The sequence below is a fragment of the Equus quagga genome, chromosome 10, assembly GCF_021613505.1.
Source record: "Equus quagga isolate Etosha38 chromosome 10, UCLA_HA_Equagga_1.0, whole genome shotgun sequence".
NCBI classification, from domain to species: Eukaryota; Metazoa; Chordata; class Mammalia; order Perissodactyla; family Equidae; genus Equus; species Equus quagga.
In genome coordinates, this window is record NC_060276.1 from 103,579,369 (window position 1) to 103,592,050 (window position 12,682).

At 41.8% G+C, this 12,682-nt stretch overlaps 1 protein-coding gene across 5 annotated transcripts in view; it reads left to right on the forward strand.

The window, feature by feature from the left end:
- PCYT1B (phosphate cytidylyltransferase 1B, choline) overlaps positions 1–12,682 on the forward strand; it is a 123,772-nt gene that overhangs the window by 48,829 nt on the left and 62,261 nt on the right. For 3 of the 5 annotated variants that reach the window (XM_046674162.1, XM_046674161.1, XM_046674164.1), the window contains exons 2-3: positions 1,510–1,609; positions 12,427–12,543. In XM_046674162.1, coding sequence (XP_046530118.1) covers positions 1,510–1,609; positions 12,427–12,543 — 217 coding nt within the window. Of the gene's footprint in view, positions 1–872; positions 1,017–1,509; positions 1,610–12,426; positions 12,544–12,682 lie in introns of those variants that run through there. The other 2 variants (XM_046674163.1, XM_046674165.1) reach the window with 2 other exon arrangements.

Consider the following 12,682-nt stretch of genomic DNA (forward strand, 5'->3'; position numbering starts at 1 on the left):
TATTGCAAATGCTGCTCCTGCCCACCATGGCCCACAAGGTCACCTTAATGTATCTGAAAAAGAACCAACAAAGGACTCAGGTTTCCCGGATCCATGTCCCAAGTCTTGGTCTGCTTTCCAAGCCCTGAATGGGAAGGTAGGAGTTAAGAAAGTCTCAGGCAACTGGGAGGTCTCCAAACAATGCTGGGGCAGGACTCCAGCTTCCAGAGTGGGAGGTGCTACAATGGGCCGAGGCGTGGGGGTGGGCTAAGGATTGCTTCTTGGAAGTGCAGAAGAGATGGGGGCTCTTCCAGGACGGGGACTGGTCTTATCCCTACTTCTATCCCCACTTCGAAGACAGTGTATGACATATATTCAAATCAGTGAGGGAATGAATAAATGAATGGCAGAACTGAGTCATAGGCCCTCCTCGAATGTATGGATCATTCTTCGGTTGGGTCTTCCCAAGTTAAGGAACACCTGTGTCTGTCTCTAAGAAACAATTCCTGTAACAATATGAGTAACGTTTACAGTGACTCGTCAACTTCAGCTTTAAAAATACCAAAGATGATATAGTGATGACCATGGTAATGACATAGTTCAAAGACTACAAATGGATGACTCTCGATTGCATTTGCCCTGTTTACAAAAATACCGCTTGCTTTTTTCTTCCTCTGTCTGGAGAGAGTGAGGTTTTCATTTTAAGAGGCTGACTAAAAAATGCAGAGCCACTTCCTGGGCAGCCTTCCAAGTGACTACATCTCTCTCATAGCGCTCCCCAGAGCCCCAGCCCAAGCTGCCTGGGGCGGGGCCTCCAGCCGTTGGTGGCTGTTGGAGCTGCCATAGAGCAGTTATCTGCAGCCCGCCAGAAATGCTGTGCTTTTAGGCCCTCCCAGGGCACAGAGAAGGGCTTTGGCCTTTGTACTGGAGAGACATCAGAGTTTGTGATTGGCCAGGCTGGCGTGTGTGAAATACAGGAGATGTCTGCCACACTTCTGAGTATGGCATTCCTTCCAGCCGAGTACCCCGGGGTGTGGGTAAGTCTAAATGATTGAAGTCTGCCCTCGTTGGTTGTGAAATGTTCAAAGCTGAGCATTGTGACTTTCTAGGGCATGACTTAGCATGTTTCTTAATCCTGCTAAGCCTCAGTTTCCTTTTCTGTGAAATAGAGATGGTATTATCCTGTACTATAGAAGGATAGAATGGCTCTAGAAGGATAGAAGTATCTAGCTATCATAGGGTGTTGTGGGGCCTAAAAGAGATAACATATTCAGAGTACCTCACCTGGTACCTGGCATATAGTAGACACTGCAGAGCTCTGATTATTTCTGAAGCATCAGTCAAAAAAAGGTTTCAGTGACAATGTCCCTGCTTTTATTTCTAACAGTACAATATTTCTCTGAAAGACTCAGCGGATATATTCTACTTCTTAATCATACCTGTGTAGCCAACAGAAATAAAACTTCAGGGGAAGTTAGTGCCAAAGGCAAGTTTGTCAGACTATATTCCCTTTCTCTTTTTCCCTTCTAGACCCTGACTGCACCTGCCCCATTTGCAGATGAAACCAGCTGCCAGTGCCAAGCACCCCATGAAAAACTCACCATTGCTCAGGCCCGCTTAGGAACACCAGGTGAGGCTGTGCTTCTTGTTCTCCGAATGGGCCCTGTCCTGACAGCTACAGTAGCAGAAAGGCCCATCGTTACTTGAGCAGCACTCACTTTCAATGAGAGAGTTGAATTTAGAGATTATAGCACAGAGCAAGAAGGATAAATACCAACAGTGATAAACTAGATCAACCAAAGTTGCCCAGCAAAAGTAGCGGGATACGAGTCGGAGGCCCAGCTCTGCCATTTACTAGTTCTACAGCCTTGGGCAAGTCGTGAAAATGATCTGAATGTCTTTCCTCATATGCAAAACAGGGATGTCAATACCTGCTTCATGAGGTTTTTGTGACAACTAGATTCTGTTAGAAATACCAAAGCATTTTTTAAACTGTGAAGGCTTATACAAACCTAAGCTGCTATAATTATTACCATTCTTAGAAGTCTGTGTTTTTAAGTTTCTCTAATTGTGCCTTCTATTAAAGAGCCTGGGCTTGGGGCTGGCCCAGTGGCACAGCAGTTAAGTGTGCATGTTCCGCTTTGGCGGCCTGGGGTTCACCAGTTCAGATCCCAGGTGCGGACATGGCACTGCTTGGCATGCCATGCTGTGGTAGGCGTCCCACATAGAAAGTAGAGGAAGATGGGCACGAATGTCAGCTCAGGGCCAGTCTTCCTCGGCAAAAAGAGGAGGATTGGCAGCAGATGTTAGCTCAGGGCTAATCTTCCTCCAAAAAGAAAGAAAAAGATCCTGGGCTCTGCTCTAGGAGTGTGTTCCTTCATTCACTTCTTTAATGTATACCAGAGGATGGATAGGGAAGAGAGTTGAAAAGAACCATAAGGTACCATTTCTGTTTCTCAAGAGCTCTCCTTGAAATTAAAGAGATAAGACAACTAGATATGAAATAAAACCCACCAGTAGTAGGCACGCATGTGCTTAGGGGTTAAATCCTGCCACATAGATGATAACTGACAATTCTGAGAAAGGCAGATTCATTTGGCCTGGAGCAGTCAGGAAAGATCTGGTAGCAGACCTGGGCTGATCCTTCTGGGAGAAGTAAGATTTGGACTATGTAGGCAGAAAATGGAAGGGTATTCTGAACAATGGAACGAGAATAGTGAAGGCACAGAGAGAGACAGTTAATGAGTGGTGTTTCAGTTGATTGGGCTGGAGTCAAAAATAAGACTAGTTGAGCTGGTAAGCTTTGAGCCATTTAAGATGGCATAACTCAATGGTTTCCACTCACCATTGCAAAAAACACATCCCCGATTTAATACAATCCATGGGACAAAGGACAATTCGCTTAATAATAATAACAATGGATATTTATCAGGTGCTTACTATGTACTAAGTTCTTTATATGTATCATGTCATTTCACTGTCACAACTCCGTGTGGTTAACACTTTTGGTATTTCATAGATGAGGAAATGAAGGTTTCTGAGAAGCTGTGACTCTGCACAAGGTCATTCAGCTCGGAAGGGCCAGTGGTTCTCATCCTAGAGCCGGCATCAGAATCCCCTGGAGGGCTGGGAAAACACAGATGGCTGGGGTGCCCCCCAGAGTTTCTGATTCGGTCCAACTGGGGTGGGGCTCACAAATTTGCATCTCTAAACATCACCTGGGAGTGATGCTGCTGCTGAGGGACCACAGTTTGAGAACCATTGGTAAGTGGTAAAGCTGGGATTTGATCCCAAGCCTGTTGCCGTTTGAGCTTGATCTCTCAACCATAACACTCGACTTCCTCTTCAAGAATAGCTTTCGAGAGACTGAAGTGAGGAGGAGAGTGGGCAAAGTTAGTAAGCTTTTTAGTGAGCTGCTTTTGAGAAAGGCAAGAAGAGGCTTGGGGAGGTAGTTGAGAGCAGCTCAACAAGTCGTCTCCAGATTGTGGTGTGCAAAGAATCACTTGGTAAGTTTGTTAAAGAAGGAGATTTCCTGCTCTCTCCCTTGCACCCGTAAATCCATGGTGGGGCCCAGGCGTTTGCATTTTTAACAAACAGTCCAGATAATTCTGAAGTTGGTGGTCTACAGTCCACACGCTGAGAAATACTGCCCAGCAGTAAATCCAAATGATACAGTGAAAGTCCAGAGACAGATTTGACCTGAACTGAAGGGATGAGCTGCAGGCCCAAGCAGAAAAGGATGCTACTTTTCTTGGGAAGTAGAACTTACTCTCCATCTGCTAGGTGCTACGCCCTGTACTCCATCGTGTTTAGTCTTTGCAAAAACTGTGGGAGAGGGGTATTATTGTCATTTCTACAGATAAGGCAAGTGAGACTTGGAGAGCTGAAAAGTAACTTTTCAAGTGTCCTAGCTGACTGAGTAGAGCTAGGATTCGACCCCAAGTCCCTTTTCCCTCAAACTCCTGCTTGGTCCACCACAGCGGGCTGCCCTGTGGAGCACGGGCCACAACAGACCGTGGAGTTAAGTGGAAACCTGCTCAGGCTTTGAACTGGAGGATGGAAGGTATGTGAACAAGACAGACAGACAGTAGCTGTGATCTTCTGTAGTGGCAGAACTGTCTGCCATCTTCACTGCTGTTTCACCAGCGCCTAGAGAAGTACTCGTCAAGTATTGTATGCTCAGTAAATGTTTCATGAATGAATGAATGAATAGTTGAATTAACGAATGACTGAAAGTTTGGGACAAGAGAAGGAGCTTGTCCTCTGGAAATAGAATCAGAGAGAGTTTCGTCTGATGCTTTGAGCTGGCGTCAAGCTGATTGGGTGAGATTGGGCACCTGTACATTGTCTGACCACCAAGCAGTTTAAACCCCGAAAATCAAGCTAGAATAAGATGGTGGTGCATTTTTTTTTTTAAAGATTTTTTATTTTTTTTCCTTTTTCTCCCCAAAGCCCCCCAGTACATAGATGGTGGTGCATTTTGAAATAGCTGTGTGGTGGGCTCTGTGGAACATGGGTTACTACGGGAGTGAGATAGAACAAAGGTGAACTCCTGGACTTAGAAGAGAAATGCTCCCCTCTCGTCTCAGGTGATGACACTGGGAAGTTATCCAAGAGCATTTGTGATGTTCATGGGCACCTGGCCTGGGGAACTTCTGTTAGAAATTCCTTTATTTAGAACTTCTAACATCAGTATTAAAATATGACAAGAAGTTAGTTCTTTGCTTACCCAGAAGGCACATTTAGTCTTAGAGCATGCTCTGATAACCATTATTTTATTAGAGCGGTGGTCCTCAAACCTCAGTGTGCTTAGAATCTCCTGAAGGTTGTTAAAATAGACTGCTGGGCTCCACCCCCAGAGTTTCTGCTTCTGTGGGTCTGAGGTGGGGCTCGAGAATTTGCATCTCTAACAAGTTCCTAGGTGATGCTGATGCTGATGCTGATGCTGCTTGTCCTGGGACCACACTGCAAGAACCACTGCTTAAGGGTAACCCTCGGCAGTGGTTGCAGGGAGTGACGGGGAGATTATTCAAATATGGTTGTCGGAGCATTGTACTGTTAGAAAAGCTCAGAGAATTTTTTAATATCTTGCTATTTGACTACTGTTTAAGAAAACAAAAGCATCATTAATTTTTTGAAGTGTTTGGTAACTTCCAAGTGTAGTAAGCAGTTCATTTTTGTGGCACTGTCTTCAGCACTCCATCAAAAAGACAAAACAGACTCGTATCTGGGGTTTATAATGCGCTTCAAGATTATAGTTATAACTGAAGTCTTTTACTGTCTCCTTCACTAGCCCTGTTTTATGACTTAATACAATTGCCTACACTAGGTTTCACAGTCTTAGGTCTGCCCAAACAAGGCCTGGGGTATAAATTCTAAAACAGGTCATGACAAACTCTGCTCATAGCTCTTAGCTCCTGGACCTCGTCTGTGAAGTCACAAGGGTGATGAAACCTCAAGAGAAAGAATACAGTAGAGCAATCAGGATCGGCATCTTTGATCTTAACTCAACTAGTCCAGCTATGGAGCTATGAGCCTACAAGGTTTAGTATGTATCCTGAGGCAAAGAGAATCATTCCTCTATCTGGAGATAAAGAAAAGTCCAAGTGACAGTTTCATAGGTTCTTTTTCATTAAAGCTGATTTTTTTCTTAAAGAGAAACTCACTTCTGATTTCTTATTTTCCTCAAAAAGGGATTTGTATTATTTTGTTTCCACAGTGGATAGAGTTTTCCAAATTCGTTTTTCAAGAGCCACCTTAATGAATTTTGTTTTGTTTTGTTTTTTGAGGAAGATTAGGCCTGAGCTAACATCTGCTGCCAATCCTCCTCTTTTTTGCTGAGGAAGACTGGCCCTGAGCTAACATCCATGCCCATCTTCCTCTACTTTATATGTGGGACGCCTACCACAGTATGGCATGCCAAGCGGTGCCATGTCTGCGCCTGGGATCTGAACTGGCAAACAACGGGCCACCGAAGCAGAACGTGTGAACTTAACCACTGCACCTCCGGGCTGGCCCCCAAATTTTGTTTTATTTGTGTGCCATCTGTACTAAAATTTACTTAATTTTTCTTTAAATGCACTCTCTTTTTTTTAAAAAAAAACAGTTTTTTATTGTGGTAAAATACACTTAACATAAAGTTTACCATCTTAACCATTTTTAAGTGTACAATTCAGCTGTTTAAAATACATTCACACTGTTGTGCAACTGTCACCACCATCCATCCCCATAACTCTTTTCATCTTGTGGAATTGAAACTCAGTCCCCCTTAAACAGTAACTGCCCATTCTCCCCTCCCCCAGCCCCTGGCAACCTCCATTCTACTTTCTGGCTCTATGATTTTGACTGCTCTACATACCTCATGTAAGTGGAACCACACAGTATTTGTCTTTTTGTGACTGCCTTATTTCACTTAGCATCATGTCCTCAAGGTTCATCCATGTTGTAGCACGTGTCAGAATTTCCTTCCTTCTTAAGGCTGAATAATATTCCATTGTAGGTATGATACTGGCCCTGGTATCGGTTTCCCTACATTAAACCCAGCATATATGGGGTAAAACAAAGCACTCTTTCCCTGCTTACTCCCTGGCTCCCGAATCCACTATCTGCCATGGAGACAAATGGCCAAGGACAACCACCTGGATTCGTTCTCCTCCCCCTCCTTTCTGCAAGTAGTCTCAAGGCCAAACACAGGCTGGTGGAAAGATTGACCAGCAAGGCCATATGCTCCCCCTCCCCTACCTAAAACCTCAAATAAAAACCCTTCCTTTTATCTTTTCAGGGAGTTTGGGATTTCAGCATTTAGCTGCCCTCTCTCCTTGCTCAGCGCTGTACAATAATAAAATTTCTGCTTTCTTCCACTACACTTGGTGTCAGTGATTGGCTAAATGTACTCTTTTTTTAACCTAAATTTAATGTATTTAAAAAGCAAACATCAATCATCATTTATTGAAAATACTACTGCTGGTTAGAAGAAGAAGGAAATTATAAAGTTTGTATAAAGCTATGTGAACTTTATAGAATATGTAACTGTTAGATTCTAAAAGGTTAATTTTTATGCCACATTTTTTGCAAATCAATTGTACACAAAAACAATACTAGTTACTATAATTACTGGGCATTTAGTACTAGTCTCTCTCTCTCTTTTTAAAAAATCCATATTGGCATGTAGTTTTCTAGAGGGCACCACGAGTTAGAAGAAGGGGCAATGATTTGCACTAGAATTTCATCATGGGTTGGTTGTATGACATTGGGTAATCTGCTTAACTTTGCTGAGCTTCCATTTGCCCCTCTATGAAATGAGGATAGTAAGTCCGCTCTCCCATACCTACCTCGCAGAGTTGATACAAAGATTAAGTGAAATATACGTGCTTTGCAAATTGTATGTACTTTTAAGGCATTGTTTAAATGTAGGTTTTTAATAACCATAATCAAAAAGGAATAATCACCGTTTGGTTGTTGCCTGAATCTGAAGCAATACCCAGAAACGCCATAACACACCCCGCAAAAAAATGAATTCAGATGTGATACAATTGGTGATTGTCTCCTGTCTGGCCATATGGAAGGTGTATGTTTAACTTTTTAACCAACTACCAAAGTGCTTTCCAAAGAGATTGTACCATTTTATTTATTATTATTATTATTTTTTTTTTTTTGCAGGGAAAGATTCGCCCTGAACTGACATCTGTTACCAGTCTTCCTCTTTTTTTTTTCCCTCTCCAACGCCCCAGTGCATGGTTTTACATCCTAGTTGTAAGTTCTTCTATGTGAGCTACCGCCAAAGCATGGCAACTGACAGGTGGTGTGATTCCATGACCGGGAAACGAACCCGGGCCGCTGAAGCAGTGAGCGCACCAAACATTAAGCACTAGGCCATCAGGGCTGGCTCCAGATTGTACCATTTTACATTTCCACTGGCAGTGTATGAGTGTTCCAGTTGCTCTCTGTCCTCACCAACAGTTGGTATGGTCAGTATATTTTTAAAAATTTTTAGCCATTCTAATGGGTGTGAAGTGATTTCTCCTTGCTTTAATTTGTATTTCCCTAAAGACTAATGATATTGAGGATCTTTTCATGTGCTCATTTGCCATATTTATTTTCTTTGGTGAAGTGTCTGTTCAATTTTTTTGCCCTTTTTAAAAATGAGTTGTTTGTCTTATTCAGTTTTGAGTGTTCTTTATATATTCTAGATATAAGTCTTACATCAGATATATATATTTTACAAATATTTTCTCCTTGTCTATGACTTGACTTTCATTTTTGTAAAAATGTCCTTTGAAGAGAGAAAGTTTTTATTTATTAAAAAAAATTTTTTTTCAAAAGTTGTAAATAAGGTCCAGTTTATCGAGTTTTTGGTTTTCTTGGGGCTGGCCCAGTGGCGCAGTAGTTAAGTTTGTGTGCTTGGCTTTGGTGGCCCAGGGTTCACCAGTTTGAGTCCTGGGCATGGACCTATGCACCACTTATCAAGCCATGCTGTGGTAGGTGTCCGCATATACAGTAGAGGAAGATGGGCACAGATGTTAGCCCAGGGCCAATCTTCCTCAGCAAAAAGAGGAGGATTGGTGGCGGATGTTATCTCAGGGCTAATCATCCTCAAAAAAAAAGAAGAAAAAAAGGTTTTGGTTTTCTAGTGTGTCCTTTTTGGGTCTTGTTAAAGAAATTTTTGCCAAACCCAAAGTCACTAAGATTTTTCCCTGTTTTTGTCTAGAAGTTGTATATTTTTAGCTCTTACATTTAGGTCTATGATCCATTTTGAGTTAATTTGTGTATATGGCGTGAGATGTGAGGTAAGCATAGCACCCTTCACCGTTTCATTTACTTATAAGTGCTGAATAACTTATAAAAATTTGATGCAAGATCCAGGAAGTTAAAATAATCAAATTTTCCCCACAGTACTGTACCGTGGTCATTATTTGTATCCATGATCCTCAAGCAAATATTGAATATCATTTTGGTGTTATGTGTAGTTTGTTATATTTAAATTGTTTGAAACATGGCAATCAACGTATGGCATACGGACATGCATTTTATCAGAACCTCACATTTATCTGATATACCTTACTCTGGCTATTCAGGATAAACAGGAATTTACTTTGAAATACTTAAAAAATTTATAATAATCTATGGGCAGAAAGGCTTAATGCCATTGTATTAGTTTTCTCTGCTGCATAACATATTGCCACAGACCTAGTGGCTTAAAACAATGTATATTTATTATATCATAATTTCTACAGGTCAAAAGTCCGAGCCTGGCTTAGCTGAGTCCTCTGCTCAGTGTCTCACAAAGCTGCATTCAAGGGGTCATGCAGGGCTCTGTTCTCATCTGGAGGCTTGATTGGTGATAGATCTGCTTCCAAGCTCACTCAGGTTGTTGGCAGAATTTGTTTCCTTGCAATTGTAAGACCAGTGATATAGCTTTTTGCTGATTGTCAGCCAGAGGCCATCCATCCTCAGCTCCTAGAGGCCACCTGCAGTTCCTTGCTTTGTGGCCCTCTCTATAGGCTCTCTCACAACATGGCAGCTTGCTTCTTCAAAGCCACCAAGGGAGAAAGAGTGACTCTGCTAGCAATATGGAGTGTTATGTAATGTAACACAATCATGGGAATGACATCTGTCATCTTTGCCATATTCTACTGGTTAGAAGCAAGTCACAGGTCCCACTCACGCTTCAAAGGGAGGGTTCTCCCAAAGGTATGAACACCAGGAGGGAGGGATCATTAGGAGCCACCAAGGTCTCTCTTCCATACCATGCAATAGTTGTGTTCTCACTTGTGATCATTGCCAAACCTCCAGCTTCACAGACCAGTGGTTCCCAACGTGGACACTTTGGAGAGTCCCCAGATGACTAAACGGGTGCCCAGAAAAACCTCAAAAAAAAAAAGATTAAAACAAATAAACATACAAACTAACTAAAAAATCCACACTCTAATAAAAATTTTGTTATAGAGAATTTCAAACATACACAGAAGCGGACCGACATAATGGCCCTTCCTGTGTCTGCGGCTAGTGTTGCCTCACCACACCCCCGTCTACTCTCCCCTCTTGAGTTATTTGAAATGAAATCCCAGGCTTCCTGTCATTTCATCCATAAATGTTTCTTTATATATGTCTAAAAAAAAGAAGAACTCTGTTTATAAAAACATAACCACTATATCATTATCTCACCTAAAAAATGAACAGTTCTTTAATGTCATCAAATATCTAGTGTTCCACTTCCCAATTGTCTTATGTCATCATTTATTTATAGTTATTTGAACCCAAATCCAAGTAATGTCCATACATTATAACATGTTGAGATGTCTGTTAAATTTCTTAATCTCCAAGTCCCCTCTCCATCTCTTTCTGTTTTTTTTTTCCTTGAAGTTTATAAGCTTATTGAAGAGACTGGGTTTATTTTTTTGGTCCTGCAGTTTCCCAGTCTGGAAATTGCTGACACATGACAATTTTTAAAAATGGGCTTATTGCAAAATCAGCTCCACAAATACTCTTCAAAGATTTACTAAATGGCCTTTTTCTCAGTAATTATGTCATCTTTCTCTCCTTTCCTCCTTGCTTCCTGAATTCATCTGTCTTGATCACCTCTGAATCAGTAACAAAAAGTTGTGCAAAACTGCCATCTGTTTTCCCTTGGGCTTTATATCTTAAAACAAATTTTCCTCAATTGAATTCAAATTGAATAAGAGCATTGAAATCAAGGATCCCTCATTAGATGGTTTGTTATTTCAAAGCATTTTCTATTTACTGTGCCTTATTTAGAATACGGTATAATCCTGTGAAGGCAATTCTGTTTGTTCAAAATGGTGTATAATTGGGAATAATTGCAATTCCCGATCTAACATAAAGTCTCTCGAGTTTTTTTTATTAGAGAAATTTAATTTATTAGAAACATTGTATCATCTGAATCTATTAATGTAACACTCCTTTTAATTTATGTTCCAAATTAACGAGGTTGTACTACATCAAGAAATAATCACAATTTCAAATCTAACTCTTAAAGATCATTCAACAAAAGTTTGCGTTGATTTCTTTTTTAAAATTTATTTTTATAACATCAATATAATACAAGCATGTAGTTTAAAACATCGGTAGGACTCTTAGTCTTATTAAAAATAACAACAAACCAGCAATCCCTTTGTCTACCTGCCCCCCAACCCCAGACTCTTGTTCCCTGTAGGGACTCAGCACTTGACAATCAACTTTCCAAAATGTTTTGACATCTCTCACCCACTGTCGTTGCCTTTCTTGTTTTCTCTGCCTTTACAGGATTATACCTCTGTAATTATTTCTCTGTAATTCTTATGGTGTTTGGGAGGAAGTGGAGATAAGCGTGTGTGTGTTCAGTTTGCCATATTTAGCTTGTCATTCACCATATTTTCACTTTTTAGTTCCTTTGTTGAGAGTCCAGAATGGTGGAAAAGGTGACACCCAACCCCTCGATGTCCCCCTCTTATTTGAGGGGATGGGTCTTTGGGCTGGCTCAGCAGAAGTGTCATCCTACAGTTTCTAGCACAGCCTCCTGGCTCCCAGGGCGCTGGGGTGAAGTGTTTCCCTCTTCCTCATGGAATGGCACTTCCCAGAGCACCATATGCCACTGAGCGTGTCTGTTGTGGCCTCCTCCCTCTTGACCTTTCTCCCTAGGAAAGACTGTAGTGTTGGTCCCTTGCCTCCAGTCCTGAGCACCACGCCTACATGTAACTGTTACATCCTGACTCTCCTCCTTTGGGGCATGTGTCGTCCCCCACCCCATCTCTTATGATACTGAAGAGGTTACAGAGTGACCTTTGTGCAGTGGTATGCTGGTAAATGTTTAACAGTTGGTCCCCCAGAGGGAAATAAGCCCTAATTTGTAGCATTTGCCAATTTTTGTGGTGTAAACACTCCTACCAAGGCTGATTTCAGACTACCGGTGTGACTTGGAGTTGGGAAAAAAGGTGTGTAGCTGTCTCTCTGAGCAGTACGAGCAGACTCCAGCACAACACTGCCTTTAGGAACAGGATCTGGGTGTCTTCATTCAGGACTGCCAGACTCAAGGATGAAGTCGTTTGTCATTTTCCTTGAGTTCCTCAGTTACTCCTGCCTTGGTATTCCACTAGGCTGACTCTGCCAACCGTTTGGCTATGCCCACTCTGTCTGAATCTGCCCGCTCAGTCGGCTGAGACTCCACTTGGGATCAAGAGAACTCCCCAGTGCTCTGTGCTTGTCTTTCTTGTTGGCTAAAAATGTGTGTTCTGGGTTGCTCTTAATTTTGTTATGTTTTTACTCTGCTGTGATGTCCTTAGAAGAACTTCTTTGTAAAATTAGTTTCATGCACTCATTTGAAACCAATGGTACGCAGACATCGTGTTTTATCCAGGTAAACTTTCTTACAGTGCTATCCTGAGGGAAGAATCAGGTAACTGGGATTCCTTATTCTACAGTTCTATTGATGATGTTTTTTTCCTTCCACAGTTGACAGGCCTGTCAGAGTCTATGCAGATGGAATATTTGACCTCTTCCACTCGGGTCACGCAAGGGCACTTATGCAAGCCAAAACATTGTTTCCCAACAGCTACTTGCTGGTAGGAGGTAAGAAGTACATTTTTTCTTTATCTAGAAAACTCCTTTATAATGTGCTTCCTGAAAAGGACACCTTTCAAAGTTCATCATTAAAATCTCACATTGTTAATGCTCCTGATTCAGCCCATACTGGCACACTTGTTCACTG